General features: G+C 40.6%; 1 protein-coding gene across 1 annotated transcript; it reads left to right on the top strand.

The window, feature by feature from the left end:
• Positions 1-3,446: 3,446 nt before the first annotated feature.
• On the top strand, positions 3,447-22,511 carry casp9 (caspase 9, apoptosis-related cysteine peptidase). The gene is made up of 9 exons (XM_078558070.1): positions 3,447-3,840; positions 5,354-5,594; positions 8,833-8,894; positions 10,799-10,975; positions 11,983-12,072; positions 14,982-15,132; positions 17,536-17,712; positions 19,569-19,678; positions 21,233-22,511. Exons 1-9 carry the CDS (start codon positions 3,709-3,711, stop codon positions 21,344-21,346), a joined length of 1,254 nt encoding a protein of 417 aa, XP_078414196.1. The 5' UTR covers positions 3,447-3,708; the 3' UTR covers positions 21,347-22,511.
• The last annotated feature ends 423 nt before the right edge of the window (positions 22,512-22,934 follow it).

Below are 22,934 nucleotides of genomic sequence, written 5' to 3'. Positions count from 1 at the left end.
CTCTGGAAAGTCAGGGCAAAACTTGAGGACAGGTAAGAAATTGGCTGAGGGCAGAAGGTTAGCAGAATAATGTCCAGAGTTGGGTGGGAGGTAACTACTGATGAGGTGCCCTGGAACTCTGTGTTGGGACCACGGGTGTTTCTAAGCTGCATAAATGACTTGGGTTCAGAACCTCAGTGTAAATTGGTTAAAAGGAATTCAGGCAGCTCAGAAAGAATGAGCTAAATACAATGTGTGTGGGGATCAAAAATGTAGATAAAAATTAATGCAGATAAGAGAGAAGTATTGCAAAGAGAAAATAAAAATTGCCCAGTTTCAGTGTTTTAATCAGTTTCACCATCATTAATAAAATTCACATTAAACATTTTATGAATTACGCTTTCAAAAGCTGTTTATAGTTTGTGTCCTATCATGTACAACAAAAGTTATTACAGTTTAAAGTTGCACAAGGACTTCATAATCACTGTGTATATAAGATAGTAAATGGCAGGGAAAGGTTTACACACAATATAACTTTAAACCATAAGAAGAGGATAAGGAGACACAGGTTCAAACTAAACAAAAGGTAACGTACGTTAGGACTTCTATTAGAACTATTTTATTATCTTCATGCAGATTGAGATCCACACTTGGAACAGTCCTCCGAGTATTGGAGGCAGAAACCCTGAAATAATTTAAGAGACAATTAGATGCAGCAATGGGAAAAATGTAGGCTTGTTCTTACGGATGAGACGTTAAACAAAGGCACCATCTGCCCTCTAGGTGGGCATAAAAGAACCCATAACACTATTTCGACGAAGTGCAGGGGAGATACTCATGCCCTGGCCAATAGTTATCCCTCATATGTCATTAAAAAGATTATCTGGTATTACACATTGGTGGTTGAGGGAGCTTGCTGCACAAATTGGCTGCCGCATACATGTTTCCTATATTGCAACAGTGACTACACCTTCAAAAGTACTAAATTGGCTGTAACTAGAAATGCAAGTTTCTTTTTTAGGACTGATATCAGAAGATAGTTCTTCATGCAGAGTGAGCTCAACACTTGGAACGGACTATAGGAACCATTAGTTGCAGGCAGAAACACTGGAATAAGTTAAGAGACAATGAGACAGAACAAAGATGAAAATGTAAAGATAATGTAAGATGAAAATGTTCCTTCCCCACGGAACTCATTTCTCGTTATCTTGACTCCCTTCTCTCTCCCCTTGTCCAGTCCCTTCCCACCTACATCCGTGATTCCTCTGACACCTTACGTCAGATCAACAATTTCCAGTTCCCTGGCCCCAACCGCTTCCTCTTCACCATGGATGTCCAATCCCTCTACACCTCCATCCCCCACCAGAATGGTCTGAGGGCCCTTAGCTTCTTCCTTGAACAGAGGCCCCAACAATCCCCATCCACCACTACTCTCCTCCGTCTGGCTGAACTTGTTCTCACACTGAACAATTTCTCCTTTAACTCCTCTCACTTCCTCCAAATAAAAGGTGTGGCTATGGGTACCCGCATGGGCCCCAGCTATGCCTGTCTCTTTATGGGGTATGTGGAACATTCCTTGTTCCAGTCCTACTCCAGCCCCCTCCCACAACTCTTTCTCCGGTACATCAATGATTACTTCGGTGCTGCTTCATGCTCTTGTCGGGACCTGGAAAAATTTATTAATTTTGCTTCCAATCTCCACCCCTCCATCATTTTCACATGGTCCATCTCTGACCCTTCTCTTCCCTTCCTTGACCTCTCTGTCCCAATTTCTGGTGATAGACTGTCCACCAATATCCATTACAAGCCTACCGACTCCCACAGCTACCTCGACTACAGCTCCTCACACCCCGCTTCCTGTAAGGACTCCATCCCATTCTCTCAGTTCCTTTGCCTCCGTCGCGTCTGTTCTGATGACGCTATCTTCAAAAACAGTTCCTGTGACATGTCCTCCTTCTTCTTTAACCGAGGTTTTCCACCCACGGTCGTTGACAGGGCCCTCAACCGTGTCCGGCCCATATCCCGCGCATCCACCCTCACGCCTTCTCCTCCCTCCCAGAAACATGATAGGGTCCCCCTTGTCCTCACTTATCACCCCACCAGCCTCCGCATTTAAAAGGATCATCCTCCGCCATTTCCGCCAACTCCAGCATGATGCCACCACCAAACACATCTTCCCTTCACCCACCTGGTGGCATTCCGTAGGGATCGTTCCCTCCGGGACACCCTGGTCCACTCCTCCATCACCCCCTACTCCTCAACCCCCACCTATGGCACCTCCCCATGCCCACGCAGAAGATGCAACACCTGCCCCTTCACTTCCTCTCTCCTCACTGTCCAAGGGCCCAAACACTCATTTCAAGTGAAGCAGCATTTCACTTGCATTTCCCCTAACTTAGTCTACTGCATTCGTTGCTCCCAATGCGGTCTCCTCTACATTGGAGAGACCAAACGCAAACTGGGCGACCGCTTTGCAGAACACCTGCAGTCTGTCCGCAAGAAAGACCCAAACCTCCCTGTCGCTTGCCATTTTAACACTCCACCCTGCTCTCTTGCCCACATGTCTGTCCTTGGCTTGCTGCATTGTTCCAGTGAAGCCCAACCCAAACTGGAGGAACAGCACCTCATCTTCCGACTAGGCACTTTACAGCCTTCCGGGCTGAATATTGAATTCAATAACTTTAGATCTTAAACTCCCTCCCCCCATCCCACCCTGTTTCTTCCCCCTCCCTTTTGTTTTTTTCAATAATTTATATAGATTTTTATTTTCCCACCTATTTCCATTATTTTCAAATCTACAACTAATACCTTGTCAGTCTTTCCGCCCCACCCCCACTAGAGCTGTGCCTTGAGTGTCCTGCCATCCATTCTTAATTAGCACTTTTCTTAGATAATATCACCACCTTCAACACCTCTTTGATCCTTTTGTCTGTGACATCTTTTGATTATCTGCTCCTATCACTGCTTGCTTGTCCCTACAACCACCCCACCCTCAACTTCTCTCCCCCCCCACCCCCCCGCCCCCACCTTAAACCAGCTTATATTTCACCCCTCTCCTAACTACACTCAGTTCTGTTGAAGGGTCATGTGGACTCGAAACGTCAACTCTTTTCTTCTCCACCGATGCTGCCAGACCTGCTGAGTTTTTCCAGGTAATTCTGTTTTTGTTATGAAAATGTAAGGTTGTTCTGGATAGATGAATTAAAATTAGGGTGGCTGCAGCCAGGGGCCAAGGTTGTCCTTGACACCGCTGGGGAGGGGAGTGCCGTCGTATATATTGCAGCTTGAAATGGAAAAGGCCAAATTGCAAATAAGTGAGAAACAGTTCAGAGTAGGCTGATGACTGTAAGAAAAAAAATCAGTAACACTGGGGTTCCATTTTAAGGTAGACAAGACCAGTTCGGGCAAGTTTTACTGGCACCTTTCATTTCCAAGTTTTACTGGTTTTTCCTGAAGCCATGTATATTCAGACTTGCTTGATTTCTGAGTGGTGAGCACTTTGCAAGTTTTTTTTTAGTTGGATTGTGTGGCACTCTTATTTGTCAGTGACTCCTATGCTCTGAGGGTGTAGATACCCTCCTGGTGGCCTCTGTGGCCCACTCTGGGAGACGGCCTGACTCCAGCACAGCCCGGAACTCCGCCCGGAAGTGATTGGACGCCATTTTACGTGGGGTCAGGCCGGGCTTCCGAGTGGTCGGTGCTTCATTCCTGAGGAATTGACTGTCAAAGATGAACGCGCTTCAGAGGAAACTTCTGCAGAGGCATCGCGTGCATCTGGTGACAAAACTGAAGCCCGAGCTCATTTATGACTTTCTGGTGGCGAAAGGCGTTTTCACGGACGACATGATAGAGGAAGTCAAGGTGTGAGAGGGAATCCGGTCGGGTCGAGGAGGGGAGGGAACAAACGGATCCCGTCAATCAGGTTTTCTGGGTTTTTTTTTTAAAAAGCCTCTTCTTCCAGTCAGGTGCTTCAAATCTCGCTGGGGTTCACGGTGTCACAGGGAAGGAAGGGCAGGTGCTGCCTGGGAGTGGAATTGGAAGTCGACTGTGATGCTGCACACAGTTGAATATCCCAGTCCATGTCTGGGGTCCTTCCAGCACCACACCGCATGGGGCAGGCGAGGAGGCAGCTCCCAAGTCTACCTCAGCTGGAACAGGAATTGAACCCGCACTGATGCCATTATTCTGAACCATACACTAGCCAACTGAGCTAACCAACCCCCTATAATTGCAATTAATATGACTTTAAGTACAACAAATACTAGTAAAATATGTAAACTCACATAAAAAGCACAAGTTACTTATCATTAAGATATGTTTACCAGTTTTGAAATATAGTTGCACACTTCAAATAGTTAGTGAAACGTTCTTATTTGTATCTTGCAATAATTAAATTTACCTGTATTAACTGTTAAGCTTGTTCCTGTGGTGTATCAAATATTAAGCATTGCAACCAGTACTGTACAACAAAATCATTTAAGAAATCAAGTCAGTTTGAATAAAATGTTTTAATAACTTCTGTCTGCTTGCCTTGTTTCTTTTCTGTTCTCTCATCTGTATTTATTATTTTATGTGCAAACCCTAAACAAATTTGTTTTATTGTACCTACTGTCCTGCCCTTCATTCTCAAGTTACTTTCCACATCTCTTACAATTAAATCCCTAATTGAAATATTAAAGCTTGACATGATTGTATAACCCTCTTGTGTTTTTTTGTGCCATCTTTGATAATGCAAAAACCCAAGGGTTGAAAATGAAATTAGCTCTACACGTTTAAATAGGTTTCAAATCCTATTTATACACCAGTAGAACTTAACTGTTCCCCTGATTTAGTGGGGAAATACATTGCATGTTGTGAGACAAAACCAAAAAAATCTCTCCAAAGGTCCAGTTTCAACCCCTACTCTGCTATCAGTTAATCTCAGCTGTAACAATAATGAGGTATCATACCTATCCTTAGAGGAAGAGCTAATCAGCTGTCCACGGTTAAAAATGAATGTTTATGGTTGGGGACAATATTGAGACAGGACATGTCCAAGAAGACAGAACAAAGAAAGAATGAGAGAATGTAAAAGCATCATGTTTGAGACCTAGCCAGACACAGGATAAGAAGTGCCGTATCTGCATGTTTATATAAGTTGTTTTAAACTGGGCTGTGTATGTGCTGAAGATTTGTAAGAGATTTAATTTCCTATTTCTGTCTGAAATCTGCCTTTGGTTACTGTTTGTCTTGACGGAATTCTGGAAGATTAGTCACTTAAATAAACCAAATGCCAGCTAACATTGTGATTATGTACGAATACTGCTTAAGTTTGAAATTACAGTATTTTAAATAATTGTAAAAATAGAGTTTACAGAATTTTCTTTGACTGTAGAATTCGGGCACACGTCGGGACCAAGCCCGTCAGTTGGTAATTGATCTGCAGACTCGCGGGACAGGAGCATTTCCTGCTTTTTTGGAAAGTCTGCAGGCAACTGGGCAACATGAGCTTCTTGATTTACTGCAAGAGGAGCTCTCTATCCAAGACAGGCCCTTCACCTCTGTTAAACCAGTTGAACCCTGGCGAGGGTGTAAATCTGTACAGCAGGAAATCCCGACATCTCGCCCTATCCAATGTACGTAAGTTGTGTTTAAAGAAACTGATTATTTGACAAAATGGGTTTACTTTAACCCTGTTCTGGTTACGATTTAGTGGATAATTCGGGACCAGTTTGTAGCTACTGAGTTTGTGACTATAAAAATCCCAGCCATTGTGTTTAGGCAGGTGTTGAACGGTTGCTTCTCCCTCACTTTCCTCCCATTGGGAAGATATCAAAAAAATTAAAAAGGTGGCTAATGGGTAAAAGGCTTGAATAGTGCACAAAATGATACAACAAACCTGAGGTGGATCTGATTTAGCAAGTGGTTCAGAAATTTAGGAAGACAGACAAGGACAATGAAACTGGGATATATCAAAGCAACATTGGGGATGAAAGATAGGAAGGAATACACTGTTTTTGTTCCCAACTCTCTCTAATGGGATGTTGATTAAACGTGAGCATTGTTTTTCGCTATAAAATAAATCAGTTCACTGGGGTTGTGAAGTGCGCACTTTCAAACTGGTTTGCTGTACAATAAAAAGCACTGTGAGATCTGCCATAAAGAAAGACTTGCATTTATTTAGTGCCTTTCACAACTGAAGGATGCCCCCAAAGCACTTTACAGCCTGCATAAATGTGTTTTGTATTTCTCATCTTTGAAAATACTTTAAGCTTTCGCTTTATAAAAAGTGGCCATTGGGGTAAAATGTAAATACGCTTAATTTATAGAAATCCAGGATCAGTACAAGCAGGATCTGATAGATTTGTTTCTAGAGAATGTAACAACAACTTGCATTTATATAACATCTTTTTAATCTAGAAAAACATCTTGGTATTTCATAAAGATGTAATTAGGCAAAAATGGAGGTTCAGCCAGATGACGAGGTAATAGGAAATCTTTGTTTAAGAAATGAGGAGAGGCAGAGGGGTTTAGGGTGGGGAATTCCAGAGTGTGGGACCTAGAGGATTGAAGGTAGGGCTGCCAATGGTAGGGTATTGAGAGGAATGCTCAAGCTGTTGGAGTTCGAGGAAGAGAGAGTTCTAGGGATGAGACTTATAAGTTAAAAGATGTTCTGAGAGGTAGGGAGAGTCAAGGCTAAGAAGGAATTTGAACATGGGGATGGTTAGGTTTTAGGATTTGGGGGACCGGGAGCCAAAGCAGGGTTGCAAGAACAACGATGGTAAGTCAGCAGGACCTGGTGTGGGATTGCACAGGATGAGCAGAGATTTTGATGAGCTGAAGTTTACAGTATGGAAGATGGAAGGCTGTCTAGGACAACATAGGAACAGTCAAATGGATGTAAATTTCTGCAGTGGGTGGACTGAATAGGGGTGGAGATGTGTAATGTTACAGAGGTGGAAGTTGACAGTCTTTGTGACAATATATATCGGAAACTCAACTTGGGATCAAATAAGATGCTGAGGTTGAGAACAGTATAGTTTAGCCAAGGATACTAACTGAATAAGGAAATGGAATCATTGGCAAGGGTCCAGAGTTTGTGTGTGATTGAAAGCAATGGCTTTGTTTTTCAGCCACAGCAACTTAGATTTATATAGCATCTTTAACGTAATAATACATCCAAGGCACTTCACAGGAGCATGATAAAACAAAATATGACACTGAGCCACATATTGGGTCAGGGGACAAAAAGTTTGGCCAAAGAGGTCTATTTAAAGAGTATCCTACAGGAGGAAAGCAAGGTAGGAAGTCGATTCCACAGCTTGGGGCCTAGGCAAATGAGCGTGTGGCCACCAGTGGTGGAGTAATTAAAATTGGGGATGCTCAAGAGAGCAAAATTAGACAAGTGCAAGTATCTCGCAAGGCTGGGGCAGATTATAGAGATAGGGAGGGGCGAGCCCATGAAAACAAAGATGAGAATTTTAAAGTCAGGATATTGCTTGACTGGGAGCCAATGTAGGTCAGCGAGATCAGGGAGAAAATATTTTCCCAATATTTAATGAGGAAAACATGGTTCAACTGAAATTGGATGTCAATAAAGCATACATTAGCACAGAGGCAGTGGAAAAGTTGAGAAGTGGTCGAGAGGTAGAGCTGGACATCGTTAGTATATATGTAGAAGCTGACTTCATGTCTCTAAGGAATGACATGTAGATCAGGAAGAGGGGTGGGTCAAGGATTCAGAGACAATGGTGAAGGGGCAGATGGAAAGAAAAACTATGCCAGAGATGCTCTGGCTCCTGTGACACAGGTAAGAATGGATCCAGAAGAGCGCGATTCCACTGAGCTATACAAAAGAAGAGGGGTTGGAGAATGATAGTGTGAGAACTTGTCAGGGTGGGCTGCAGCATTTGAGAAGAAAAATGCACCACAGTCATAGACACAGAGGATGTCTTTAGTGACTAATTTGGAAACCTGAATACAAGTTTCAAATTTATTATTTGTGGGAAAGATGGGTACAAATTTTGGAAGCAACAAATTCAAGGAATTTGGAGAGGAAATGGAGTTTGGATTTTGGGTGGTAGTTTGTGAGGACCTAAGGATTGAGGGATGCTTTTCTTTTGAGTCAATTTTGAAAGGGAGAAGAATAGTACCTGTGGAGAGGAAGGGCAGTTAAATGGTGAGCAATTTGTTAGGAATCTAGTCAAGAGAGCAGAAGGTGGGTTTCATAGACATGATGTACTCGCATAGGGCATATGGGGAAATAGGGCACAAACTGGAGAATGAAGCAGGATCAAGGTTAGGGGTGGAGAAACCTGAAGAAGAGAGGTTTCGCTTGGTGGGTGAAGGTAAGGGAGGTAGCGGGACAGATGGTCTGCCTTAGTGACAAAGTCCATGAGCTCCACAAACTTGTAGATGGTGAGGCTGGAGGAGACAGGGAAAAGAGATTTAAGGAACGATTGTTACTTAATAAAAGTACCCGGAGGTTTTCTTTTGCTCTCCAGAAGAAGTAGTTACCTTTGGTCAATCTGGTTGCACTTGCGTGGTCCAGTCAGATCTGGTGAGGAATGCATAAAACAGTTGTGCATCAGATTTGCTTAAGTTTACATCCCTTGCACTTGAGAGAGAAAACACGGGGACTAAACCAGGGGGAGTGGTCAGGGTGAGAGAGTATAAAGATCTTACTAGGGATAAAGACATGAAAATGTGGAGAGGAGGGAGTGTCAAGCTGGATGACAGCTGTAGAAATATGGTGGCGAATGGAAGGCCAAAATGCTGGGCAGCTGGGAGTTTGGAACTGTGGCTGTCAATGACTTGAAAGAGATTTGTTACATAGAGAAAGATACATCACAATTTTGTGTCCTCATTTTTCAGGTTCAGATACTGATCTCGTATTTCCAAGAACACCGACTCCAAGAAGACTACAGGATGACATGGTAAGTGGCTATATCAGCATCTATACAAACTGTTTACTTGTTGAGTTTTGAATAAAGGATATTGGCTGGTGTGGAACATAATTCAGTCCCAAATTCAATTTCTGTTAATACAGTTCAAGCAGATGTGCTGTATGTACAATCCCACAGATGTGAAACTTATAAATGTTGATGTTCAGAGGGACTTGTGTACTCGTACAAGGAACACAGAAAGTTAGAATGCAGGTACAGCAAGCAATTAGGAAAGCAAATGGCATCTTTGCCTTTATTGTAAGGGGTTTAAGAGTATAAGAATAAGGAAGTCTCGCTACAATTGTACAAGGCTTTGGTGAGTCTACTGTGCACAGTTTTGATCTCCATATTTAAGGAAGGATATTCTTGCCTTCGAGGTGATATAGCGAAGATTCACTAGGTTGGTCCCTGCAATGATTATGGGTTATCCTATGATGTGAGGCTGAGTAAATTGGGCCCATACTCGCTAGAGATTAGAAAAATGAGAGGTGAAACAAGCAGGATTCTGAAGGTACTTCATAGGTGAGACACTAGCTGGGAAATCTAGAACACAGGCAGAGCCTCAGGATAAGGGGTCAATCATTTAGGACTGAGATGAGAAGTTCTTTCACTCAAAGGGTTGTGAATTTTTGGAACTCTCTATCCCAGAAGGTTGTGCCGACTCCATCACTGAATATATTTAAGGCTGAGGTAGGTTTTTGGTATCTCAAGGATTTAAGGGATGTGGGGAGTGGGCAGGTCAATGAAGTTGAGGCAGAAGATCAGCCATGATCATATTGAATGGCAGGGCAGGCTCAATGGGCCATGTAGTCTACTCCTGCTCCTATTTCTTATGTTCTTTACCAACCTAATAACCACACATAAGATGAAATTTATACTTTAAGATTTAAAACGTGGACTGCTGATAACCACACTGGGGCTTGAGATACCATTGATTTTAATTTGATGGCTATAAGGGCCATATATGAGATAAATTGGTTTGTCTCAATCCAGCTCATAACATACATGTGTTTATAGTATTTGGTTGTAAATTGGTGCTTCTTCTTAGTAAATTGGTCAAATGGATACAATTTGTTGGAAATTGAACAATTCCCACTGATACTATAAGTGCTGACAGTCTGATGCTACAGTTAAAATACATTGTTAGAGCAGAGAAGCATTCCCCTGTATCTGTTGTACCAGACCTGAGAGATCTTGACTAACAGAATTCCATTTCTTATCACTGTCACAGATCACTTTGTCTTTCCCGGAGAGTGAGAGAGAATTTTTAAAACAATAAAATAAGACATTTATTTGTGTGCTGCTAGTCTTAATTCAAAAGTGCTCAATTTAATTTATCTGGTTCTAATTTTTAACCACCAAATGCTACTTAGCTGCATTATTTACCTAGAATTTACATTGCAGTACAAGGTCCAGTATTTATACTTAACACAGGCTTCCAGCCACTTAACTTACTTCATCTAACTCTATCAACACTTCCTTCTATTCCTTCCTCCCTCACAAACTAATCTAGTTTACCCTTAATGCATCTAGACTATTTGCTTCAACCATTCCCATGTTCCACATTCTTATCACTTTCTGAGTAAAGAAATTTCTCTTTAATTGAATTTATTAGTACCTATCTTGTATTTATGGTCCCTAGTCTGGACATCATAAATGTTCCCCACAAATGGAAACATTTTTTCTACCCCTACCCTACTAAACCCCTTTATCTCTCACTCCTCTTTTCTCGATTTATGGCGCTTAATTCAAATTGTTGGATAATTTACATTTTTACTGCAAAGAAAAGGACATTGAATTATCAAGAAGAGACTGTATTGAGTGAAAATCATGTTTCCATTTTCAGAAAGTGTTCAGTTTCTGTGGATTTCACCTTTCCCTTTGCCTACTTCTAGATTTATAAAATGGATGCTGACCCTTGTGGCTATTGTTTGATCATCAACAATATAGATTTCATTCCAAGCAGTGGTTTGACTTGTCGCTCAGGCTCTGACATCGATTGCGAAAATGTGCAAAATCTCTTTAAGAAATTGCACTTTGATGTTATTGTTAAAAGAAATCTGACCAAACACGTGAGTATTTCCACACGCTACTAATAATCTTTGATTTGTCATTATAGGTCATAAAACACAATGTGCCTGTAAAATTCAGCACAGCCTTGCATCCAACACTTTGCAAGGGTTTCTTGGTCTACTACAAGGAACCTGTAGCTTCAGAACTTACCAAGAATGTTCCAAAGAGCCAGAAAAAGGGAATTATTGAATTTGCTCAAAGCAGGATTACCTCCACTGTAATGGACAGCACCCAGAGTTACAGATAGCCATCCAAATTCAACAGGCACCTTGTATAACTCCAATGAAAATATGAGAGATTAACTGCAGCCAGACCAAATTATGTGTTGTGCAAAATCTCTACTTCTAAAACTTAGCAGTTAACTTCCAGGATTTAGCCAGGCTTTAACGAAAGCAGGTAGGAACACCTTTGGCAGAGCTTTTTGCATTATAGGAACAGGAGTTGGCTATTTAGTTCCTCAAGCCTGTTCCGCCCATTCAATGAGATCAGGACTGATTTGTGACCATATACCACCTTTGCCCCATATTCCTTAATACCTTTGGTTAAACAAAAATTTATCAACCTCCGATTTAAAATTAATAACTGATCTAGCTAGCATCAATTGCCATTTGCAGAAGAGTTGCATATTTCTGCCAGCCTTTGTAAGTGTTTCCTAATTTTACTCCTGAAAGGTCTGGCTCTAATTTTTAGACTGTGCACCCTAAGTCCTAATCTACCCAATCAGTGGTTGGAGTTAGACATAGCAGAAGGTTTAATATTTTTGTAATGACTTTATTCACACCAGAAACTGTATGTGATAGAAACATTTAGAGAGATCTCCTGCCTTATGGATTTCTTTCTCCTCTATCTCCCAACCACTTTTCACTTGCTCTGGTAAAACAGAACAACAGCACCATGATTCCATGTTCCCTGTGGTGACTTGATTTGTGAAAATCTTAGTTTTAACAAATGTTACATCATGGATCGATGGTGTTTCCTCATTTTGTTATGTGTTTCTCTCTGAAAGTTGATGGTCGAGGAGCTGAAAAGTCTAGCTCGCAAGGACCATACAGATTTCGACTGCTGTATTGTGGTTATTCTTTCGCATGGCAGTCAGGTGAGTCAAGGTACTGATTCAAGCAATAGATACAGTAACTGCATAGCATAATTTAGTCCAGTGGGTCAGTAATATTTAAATAAGAGTGAAAATTTCTTGTTTTGGTTTACTTCTGTTTGTGTGTTTTGGTGTTTTTCTCTTTGGTTCTTCATTTGTTTTCTACTTCTTTCTACTTCTACTTCTTTCTCTACTTTCTTCTTCATTTTCTGCCCTAGTTTTCCTGTTCTTTTCCTGCTGAACCTGACTTGGAAACAATTCTCTTCCATAATGACAATGACTGTGCTAATTGTACAACTGTCACCACTGTCTGTTATGTGCTGCCTTTGGGTGAATTTTACAAACAGGTTTGTGCACTGTCTTTGAGCCGCTACACTGAGGTGGAAGTGTTTCCCAAAGACCTGCATGTCCCTTTCAGGTCCCAGTTCCTGTTGAGTTGCTGCAAAGGACAGAGTCCCTAATCAGGTCCAATGGAGTGATCCCTAACACAAGGAGAGATTCGGGAGAACTGAAGCAAAGACAAAAATTGCTGGAAATACAGCAGGTTCATCAGTGTCAGTCAAAGAGAAAGGATAAGTTAATATTTGAGGAAAATTGTTCTTCCCTCTTTAAAAATTTTTAAAAATTCATTGATGGGATGTGGGCTTCGTTGGCTGGGCCAACATTTATTGCCTATCTGTAGTTGCCCTTGAGAAGGTGGTGGTGAGCTGCCTTTTTGAACCGTTGCAGTCCATGTGGTGTAGGTACACCCACTACTGTTAGGAAGGGAGTTCCAGGATTTTGACCCAGCGAGAGTGAAGTCAGGATGGTGAGTGACTTGGAGAGGAACTTCTAGGTGGTGGTGTTCCCACCTATCTGCCCTTGTCCTTCTAGATGGTAGTGGTCATGGGTTTGGAAGGTGTTGTCCAAGGAGCCTTGGTGAATTCCTGCAATGCATCTTGCAGATGGTACACACTGCTGCTATTGTGCATCGGTTGTGGAGGAAGTAATGTTTGTGGATATGGTGCCAATCAAGCGGGCTGCTTTGTCCTGGATGATGTCAAGCTTCTTGAGTGTTGTGGGTGCTGCACTCATCCAGGCAAGTGAGGAGTATTCCATCACACTCCTGACTTGTGCCTTGTAGATAGTGGACAGGCTTTGGGGAGTCAGGAGGTGGGTTACTCGTCACACTATTCCTAGCCTCTGAACTGCTCTTGTAGCCACAGTATTTATATGGCTAGTCCAGTTCACTTTCTGGTCAATGGTAACCCCGAGGATATTGATAGTGGGGGATTCAGTGGTGGTAATGCCATTGAACATCAAGGGGCGATGGTTGGATTCTCTCTTGTTGGAGATGGTCATTGCCTGACACTTGTATGGTGCGAATGTTACTTGCCACTTGTCAGCCCAAGCCTGGATGTTGTACTGCTACAGTATCTGAGGAGTCACGAATGGTGCTAAACATTGTGCAATCATCAGCAAAGATCCCCACTTCTGACTTTATGTTGGAAGGTCATTGATGAAGCAACTGAAGATGGTTGGGCCTAGTACACTACCCTGAGGAACTCCTGCACTGATGTCCTGGAGCTGAGATGACTGACCTCATTACTTCAGTACTATTGCTGGAATATTGCTGACTCGATTTGTGTTTCCAGCATGATTATATTTCATATTTCCACTATTTGTAGTTTTTTGTTGCTTATTTTTTCCATTGATGTGAAGTGCTTGGCGGATGATAGTTGTTAAAACTTCTATAACTTCTGGAATGGCTGAAAATGGATGTACAGACGGTTTGATTTTTATTTCAAATGTTAATATGTCATAAAAGGGCATAGAGTAAAAGTGTCTTAATATCTTGACAGTTATGAGGGATCTTTTACATTTTTGTTGTTGAACTGGAATAAGAAAATTGCAAAATGTTTTTGACAAACGTAAGTTGTTAACTGACAACCAATGAACATACATGAAAAACTTGCCATTTTTCTTCATTCCATGGTAATGACCTTTTTCCAAACCCATGGACAAAAACTTGTACTGTACAAACTTTTGTGCTGTGAACTTGAAGCTTCTATGACTATAAGGTAACTGTTTTGGAAGAGCATGCTGCTTTTTACATATTTGTTACTGAATTTCTGTTTAAGTCGATGAGAGAATGGAGGGGACCTTTGTCCAGGTTACAAATTCTTGCCTAAAGTGTTACAAAAAAATCAAAGGTCAGCTCACCATTGTATGCCCCTATGTATATTTTTCAAGGAGCTAGCTTAAGCTTTATTATCATTTTAGCTAGCAAATGATGCATGGTGTGGGAGTGCTTACAAACAGAGAAATCAAATGCACTAACAGAAATAGGCAGGGGAAATAAACTACTTGTAGTGTGTGGCATATCCCTTCATTTGATGAGTAAGAGTGACTACTTCAGAATATAGAACCTTTTCTCCTTTCGTATTTGTGTGAAACTTTCTGCTTATTTAGCTGAAAAGTATTTATGCTGGGGAATGAAATATTTTTCCGGTTTCAGGCACATATTGGAAGCATCAAGCCCTGATAGGTCAGATTCAGCATGGTTTAGATACAGAGTAAAGCTATCTTCGACCTCAGTCTAATAATATACCTCAGTTGCAGCCTCAGAACACACCTCTTACAGCAACAGTGGCATTTTACATCACTCATATCAGCCTTCCTTGTCTGTTCTCTGAGCAAGAGTGACAATTACAGTACAGCTATCAGACAGAAGATTTTCATCCCATCATTATGTTTACTCTACATAAGTCAGTATAGAACAAGTATTTGTGTGTAAATTATCATTTTAACAGTAACTAACAACTGGATATGGGTGTACACTGCAGTGTAAATACATTAGCCACATTTCCTGGGTGTAGATGCATACTATGCTGTTATAATGTTGAATGTTATGAATGTGTTTCTCTACTCAGGCTCAGCACAGGCAATTTCCTGGTGCAATTTTTGGAGTGGATGGGGGTCAACCAGTACCAGTTCAGCATATTGTCAGCTATTTTGATGGTTCACACAGCCCAACACTGCGTGAAAAGCCCAAATTATTCTTCATTCAGGCTTGTGGTGGAGGTAGGTACCATAATTGCTGCTGAGTTATGGAAATAGATCTCCTATTAGAAGCATTAAAAATAATCGGTGTAGTTACTATTGGTGTTTAGTTAAGCGTCCAGTGACCATATTCAAGAGTTACTTCAAATGATCAGCAATGCAACAGCTATATAACTAGAATCCTTCCTGTCTTGTTCCTGAGTTTCTAAGGGGCACTATTATTCTCCTTTTGTTGCCCAGTTTGGATGGATTATTACTTTAACTCAGCCTTAAAAACAATATTCAAATCAGCACTAAAATATTTACTGTCAAGATATGGTAGTGGAGTGATTATGTTGTTGGACTTGCAACCCAGTGGCCTGGACTAATAATCAAAAGAATCTGTATCCAAAGCCCACCAGGATGGCAATTTGAGAATTTAAATTCAGTTTTAAAATCAAATCTGGAATAAAGGTATCAGTAAATGTGACTATGAAGCTTTCAGATTGTCATACAAACCCGACTGTTCACTTGTGGAAGCAAACCTGCCATCTCTGGACCCACAAAAGTCTGGTTCACTGTTAACTATCCTCTCAAGTGGGCAAGAAAACCTCCAGCTGATTACTATCTCCCATCCTCCTTCAGCTGATGAATCAGTCTTCCTCCATAGATTTTACTGTATGGGGGACCTCGATCAGCAATAGTGGATCAGGAGTACCACCACTGACCGTGCTGTCTGAGTCCTGAAGGATGTAGTTGCCAGTGTGGGATTGTGTCAGGTGGTGAGAGAACCATCACAGAGGAGTAACCTACTTGATCTCATCCTCACCACTCTAATTGTCACAATACATTGGTCCACAAAAACATTGATAGATGTTACTGCCTCACAGTCCTCATGTAGACACAGTCCTGACTTCACACTGAGGATACCTTCCATCGTGTCATGTAGCGCTTCTACTAAGTGGATCTGATCTGATGCTGAACAGATCCATTAGCTTAAACTAAGAAACCGAGAGACACCTTGGGCAGCAGAATTATATACCACCACAATATGTTATCTCATGCCTAGGAAATCCCTCACTCCTCTATCACAAGCAAGCCAATAACTAGCTAACTAGTCCTCATTCAATAGGGAGTAGCCTGATGTACCCCACCCCCACCCAGTGAAGCAAAAAATTTTATTCATGCTAATCAGTAAAAACAGCATAGTATGAACAGAGTCCAACTGCAATCCCACAACAAACAGATCATGCTAAACCTCTCATGACCAGTTATGAAAGGCGCTTAGTTATCCACCACCAAACAGGAGGAGGAGGGTCCATCGGTACTCCAAGTTCAGTGATGGTGGAGTCCAGCACGTGAATGCAAAGGCAACAGAACTGCAGTGGATGATCCTTCCCAGCTTTAGTTTCTGTTCCACTAAGACAATGCAGCTCCAGACCTCATTACAGCCTTGGTCCAAACATGGACACAAGCTGAATTTCAGAGGTGAGAGTGACTGCCGTTAATATTGAGGCTGTATTTGACTTGAGTGTGGTACCAAGGAGCCCAAGTAAAACTGAGGTCAGCGGGGATCGGGGAAACTCAACTGACTGGAGTCATATACACAACTGCTCCTCTCTTCAGAGGCCCATGACATAGTATGATTTTACAAATTCTTTGGTACACTTCCGGTATTACTTTGTGAAGTAATTGGATTTGTGCTCCCTTCTTAAATCACATCCGGTCACTTCCTTTTTACTCTTATTGGTGCACCTTCCGCATTGAGGAGAAGAATTATGGGCACAATAGCAGAACAATTAAAGAAAAGTTACCCTATTTCCATATTTGATTTATTCTATGTTATGTGCATTCAGGGAAAATATTAGTTTGAATTTTTAGCATTTGTATTACCATTTGCATTTTTTCATAAATTTTATAGAATAAAAAATTTTATGGTATAGAAATTTTAAGACAGGAAGAGGCCATCACAGCTGTACCTGTACATCATTACCTGTTCAAACTGAGCTATTAGTCACATTGTTTTGCCCTTTCCCTGCATGTTTTTATATTCTTCCTTTTTCAAATACTCCAATTGTCTTTGAAAATCTTTGCTGCTCTTTACTTCCAACCTCTTTGGTCATCTACTGTCTCATCATCTCTTTTCTTATGCGCTTTCGCTCTAACTGCTTTTTATCAGTTTCACTTGTCTCTGTCTATGAGACCATCTGTTTAGCTTACTGCTTGGAAGAGTGTGGTCAATGCAGTTTTGAAAGAGAGACCAGAGGGAGAGAGAAAAGGCAAAGGAAAGCATGAGTGGAATAAACCAGCAGTGCAACCAGACCGGCTCTGTAGTGAGAGGGTCACTTTTGCATGTTATCTCGGAGCATCCAAGTTATCTGAAGGACTCATTCGAATAGGTTTGTACTTTCACAGCATTACAATGAAATATTTTCTTTCTTACAGATCTGAAGGATACAGGATTCAAGACAGCTGAGGAGGTGGACAGTGCTCCTAGTATACCCTATGACACCATTAGTTTGCAGACCGACGCAACTCCCTGCCTAGCAGAAGATGAGCCAGATGCAGTATCGAGCTTACCGACCCCCAGTGACATTTTGGTTTCATACTCTACCTTCCCAGGTACCTTTACTTGCCCAGTTAGTGCCTCTGGATTGATGTAAACCATGTTAGCTATAGATCCAATTGAATGTCAACCCTGTTGCATTTCTCAGGCTCAAGCAGCTAGCATCAGTCAGTTTATAGCATAATATTGACCTATGTTAATTTCTATCTTGTGATTTTCATGCTTCTCAAAATGATGACTATTAATGCTGGAAAATGAAGCACCTCCAATTCTGACAATCCAACTGATGGCATTTTCCATTTATCATTCAACTTTGTGCTTCATTGAGTGGGATTAATAACTTTTGCCAATTAGCAACAGAGGTTTGTGCTGTACCCCAACCTTGTAAGAAAAACTAGTACTGTATTATTGGGGAAAAAAGAAACTAAATTTCCAAAAAGGTTGGTAAAGAAATTAATGGTTTTGAAATGAAGTTAGGAACATTGAAGATAATACAATATTACTCACATGGGGTCCCTTTTAGTGAGAAGCCTAAATGTTGAGTAGTAATTTAGATTTTAACATAGAATATAGAACACAGAAACAGGCCTTATGGATCACCTAGTCCATGCTAGTATTTATGCTCCACACAAGCTTCATCCCACTCCTTTTCAGCTGACCCTAATAGCATAACCTTGTGTTTCTCCCTCCCTTATGTGTTTATCCAGCTTTCCCTCAAATGCATTTTTGCTATTCACCTCTATTGCTCTTTGAGATAGCATGTTGTACATTCTCACCAATCTGGGTAAAAACGTTTCTCCTGAATTCCTCATTGGATTTCTTATATTTATGAACCTAGTTTTGGTCCCCCCACCAGAGGAAATATTTTCTCTATGCCTACCCTACCAAACTCTTTCACAATCTTAAAGACTTCTATCAGGTCACCCACTCAGCTTTCTCTTTTCTAGAGAAGAGAGCCACCGCCTATTCAAAATTTTCTTCACCAGTGCCTCTTTATCTTTTTTTATAATATTGAGAACAGAACTGTTTATAGTACTCAAGGATGGTCCAGCCAAGGTCCTATACAAGTTTGATGTAACCTCTGTGCTTTTAAATTCCATTTTTCTAGAAATAACCGCTAGTACTTTGTTACTTATTTTAACCTCTGTGACTATTTTTAATGTTCTATCTGTACACCTAGATCCCTTTGCTCCATTTAGACTCTTATTTTCCAAGGACAATATGGCTTCTTTACCATCTCACATTTATCTGTGTTGAAATTCAGTTAGCAAATACAGACCCGTATTGCAAGTGTGTTCATGTTTTCTATTATGTCACAGCTCTCCTAACAATTAACTATATACCCAATTTGGTGCCAACTGCAAATTTTGAAACTATACTTCCGATTTGGGAGCTCCAATTTGTTCATGTAAATAGTGAACAACAGTGGCCCCAGCACCGATCCCTTTGGAATACTACTTCCCACCTTTTTGCCAGTCTCAGTAACTTGTATCCCTAGTGATGATCCTTAAAGTAAAAAGTCCTTTCCTGATTTTTATCAAATAATTTATTTACAGGGGTATAAATATATTTAAACCTATTCTTTTTGCAGTTATCTTACCATACTTGTTCTTTGGTTGCAATATGTTATTATATTCATAATACACAATGTATAATTGTTACTGAACCTTATTGAGTGGCTTGAAATTGTTAAGATGTGGGGAACAGCAGTGATGCTAGGATGTCTTGCTGCATTCAGCTATTGGGCCTGTACTGAATGAGTTTTTGATGTGCAGTCACAGCTTTGAGAGTTATTTAGTGACTGTATTTTGGGTGTGCAGCTTGACTGTATACTTAGGCTACATAAATTAGTGACTAAGATTTTTTAATGAGAAGTATCAATGAGTTATTCAGATGTTTGTGAACCCTTTAGGCTATGTGTCCTGGCGACATAAAAAGGAGGGATCTTGGTACATGAAAGCGCTAGTACATGTTATCAGTAAATATGCTCATTCTGATGATCTACAAACACTCCTAATGCGGGTGAGTTGTTTTATTTTACTCTGAGTACAATACCACTGGTTAAGACTTAACCTTTGGGGTCAGCACCCTAAAACTGCATTGTATTTGACACAGGTTCTGATGTTTCCAATACTCTCCTGACTGACTTCACATCTTCCATGCTACATAAGCATGCTCATGCAAAATTCTGCACTCTCTTAAGTTGCATCAAGTCTCGTTCACCCATCACTCCTGTGCTTGCTGACCTGTACTGGCTCCCAGTGCAACAAAGCCTTAAATTTTAAAACATCACCCTTGCCCCTTCCTATCTCTGTAACCTCTTACAAGCCTTCAAGATCTCTGCACTCCTCCAATTCTGGCCTCTTGCACATTCTCATTTTAATTGCTCCACCATTGGCAGCCCTGCTTCTAGTTACTTTGGCTCTAAACCCTCCCTAAACCTCTGTGCTTCTCTACCCCTCTATCCTCTATTAAGATGCTCCTTAAAACCAATTTCATCAATCAAATCCCTCCCGGGATCTCCAAAAATGGTTTTATTTATAATGCTCTTATTTAAGTGCCTTGGGATGTTTTCTACATTAAGGATGCTGCATAAACACAGGTTATTGTAGTTTGATTCACCTGCTTAAAATCGATCTTTATTCATTGGAATTAGCTTTTTAAACTAATTTTTCTTCTGAGCAAAACAACAATTTGGGGAAGAGGTAATGTTGGAAGTTTTTGGATAATTCAAATATGGATAGCTGTATCTGAACTAATGAGTGTACATTGTTCTCAGCAGATGTATTAAGTGTATTGTTATCAATGTATTATATATATAATACTCCTCAAACGAAATACATCATTCCCTCAATATGCTTCCCTCGCTACCACCACACATAATAGACCTATATCAACCAGTTCTGTAGCTCAGTGCTATTCAGCTCAGATTGGCCTCTCCAGATATAGCCAAGTTTGGAAGGACAAATTTATAATTGTACTGCTGGATATTTTCACAGTTTAAGTGAAGACAGTATGGAAATTTGATAAGTTTTACTAAAACTTTACTGACAACACCAATTATGAAATGTACATTGTATCTGGAACATCAACAAGAACTGGTTGAGTGGGGTGATTTTTTTTATTTCTTGTTTTCTTACTAGTTCTTTTTCTGAAGGTACTAATCTTGTTGGATGTGGTTTGGAAACATTGGGCACCCTCCATGAGTGGCCTTTCTTCAGGTATGGTGCTGTGTTGGTGAGTGTTATCAAGCTCTTCCCTTCACAGTCAAGTCTGATCATATCCTTATACATGCACTTCAGGCACATGTCACTAAAAGCAATCAGGAGAGAGGCCCTTGACCAGTTCACTTATGTTAAACCAGCTGAATTGCAACCTGGGAACCCAGGGATCAAATCTCGGAGCTTCCTATGGCTCAGTTTCAGGGTTGGCTGCATGCATTTTGGCTTTTTACAAGTTTATTTTACAGTTTTAAAAAAAAATATGGAACAGTACAAGCAGTTGGGCCTGTGCATCATCATATGGTTTGCTGTTGAGAATTTTGAGCAAGTGGTCCAGAATGCATTTATTTTTCAGGTAACAAGAAGCATTTCAGAAAATGAGGAAGCTAAAGGAGTGTACAAGCAGATCCCTGGTTCCTTCAATTTCCTTCGCAAACATTTTTACTTCTTTAACAAGAAGAAGCAGTGAAGTTTTCCGATTATGGATTGACGAGTATGTGCCGTCATCTTGCTGTAAATCACTGTGAAAAATCTCAAATATCTCGGTGCTCTGGTTTTAAAAGGAATTAATTATCACCGAGTGCTGATCAGTTCCTATCATTCTGGTTGTATATTTCTGTTGCAGCTCATAGAAATTTTTATCAGAGTATGTAGGAGAGTGTTAGATGTAAATTAATCATTGAATGTATTTTAATGTATGGGTGACATTGTGCAATTGATATACTAACCAGCATTGATACAATCCATTCATTGTGCTAACATACAAACAAAATAAATCTCATCTTTTTGGGGAGGAAGACTATTCAAATTACCTTTCAAGACACTTTAATTGTTCAGTTGGGCAGTGACAGAAAGCAAGATTTGGTTTCAGCATCTAAAATTTGCCTGCCTCTACTGGACACTTGTATTGATGAAAGAACAATTTGATTCACACTACAACATAAATGAATAGTTCTGCTTCAAACACATAGGGCCACTAAGATGAGAGGATGGTGGTATGAGTTGAATTAAGCTTACCCTATCCTAACTCTGAGTTGGATTGCGAAATAAGAGAATTGTATTTAATTAGCACCTTTGTCTTCTGTGCCTCAATCAAGATGGGAGAATGGTAAAGAAACAACTTAGATCTGCATGTCTGAGTTAGCTAATCACAGCTGGAGTGGCATTAAGGGTGCTACAACCGGTTTCCACCTGCCAGGATAAGATAAAAACTGGCCAGCATTCCTATCCTTGATCTCTATCTATGACCCCTGCTGGAAGTTGAATGAAGACATGATTAGGCTGAGTTTTGATGCCCTCCATGTTTGAATAGCTTGTCAGTGCTCACTGTCTATGCTTAGGCATAAAGTAGGTCAAGTTGGACAAGTTACCAAAGCAAGACCGGTACCTATGGAACCGTAATCCAGCGTGGAATTAGCGCCTTCAGGAGGGGGAATGGCCAAGATGTCAAAGTAAATTAGTATTCACAACAAAGGTTTGATATTTTAGTCACATGGTGTGTATTGAATAAACTATGAAAGCTTGTAAAATATTTAATATTTCACTAATTTGTAATTTTGCATTTTGCAAAGACAGTCATGAATTTTGTATTTTTATTTTAAAATAAAAATCCTTCTTAAAGATTTATACAAGAATGATGCATTCTCACAACCACAGTTTATGGAATTGTTCGTAATCTTTATGGTTCCCTCAGCTATGTAGGACTCACAGAAAATAATGTCCTTGTAGCCAGCCCCCGATGTAACATCTTTTTGTTTCGTGGTATATCTGTTGTATAATAGCACTTGTTCTGTTTGCAGCACATAACTAGAATCATTATTGTTTAATATAAATTTAAATTATGAATTTCACTTGTAGCCCACTGGATTCCATTATTGCATTCGCACACATACTCAACAAGACTGTCTCACTTGTTGAAAGGTTATCTTGGTTATCAGAATGTTGCAGCATGAGCTCTTTGGACATTGAGACAGTGGAGTTCTTTGTGTTAATTTTAGTGAGACTATTAGTGGGAGTACAAAATAGGAATTAATGATGGGAGGAATTTCACTCACAGG

Source organism: Cetorhinus maximus, chromosome 15 (assembly GCF_964194155.1).
Source record: "Cetorhinus maximus chromosome 15, sCetMax3.hap1.1, whole genome shotgun sequence".
NCBI classification, from domain to species: domain Eukaryota; kingdom Metazoa; phylum Chordata; class Chondrichthyes; order Lamniformes; family Cetorhinidae; genus Cetorhinus; species Cetorhinus maximus.
Note: the sequence above shows the minus strand (reverse complement) of the source record. Positions and strands in the feature narration are given on the sequence as shown.

Bases quoted from the DNA above. Each gene is read 5' to 3' on its own strand.
- casp9 (XM_078558070.1), top strand. From the start codon at position 3,709: ATGAACGCGCTTCAGAGGAAACTTCTGCAGAGGCATCGCGTGCATCTG. The intron at 17,713-19,568 runs GTACCTTTACTT...TGAACCCTTTAG, and splicing joins TTCATACTCTACCTTCCCAG to GCTATGTGTCCTGGCGACAT. The intron at 19,679-21,232 runs GTGAGTTGTTTT...TTTATTTTTCAG, and splicing joins TACAAACACTCCTAATGCGG to GTAACAAGAAGCATTTCAGA.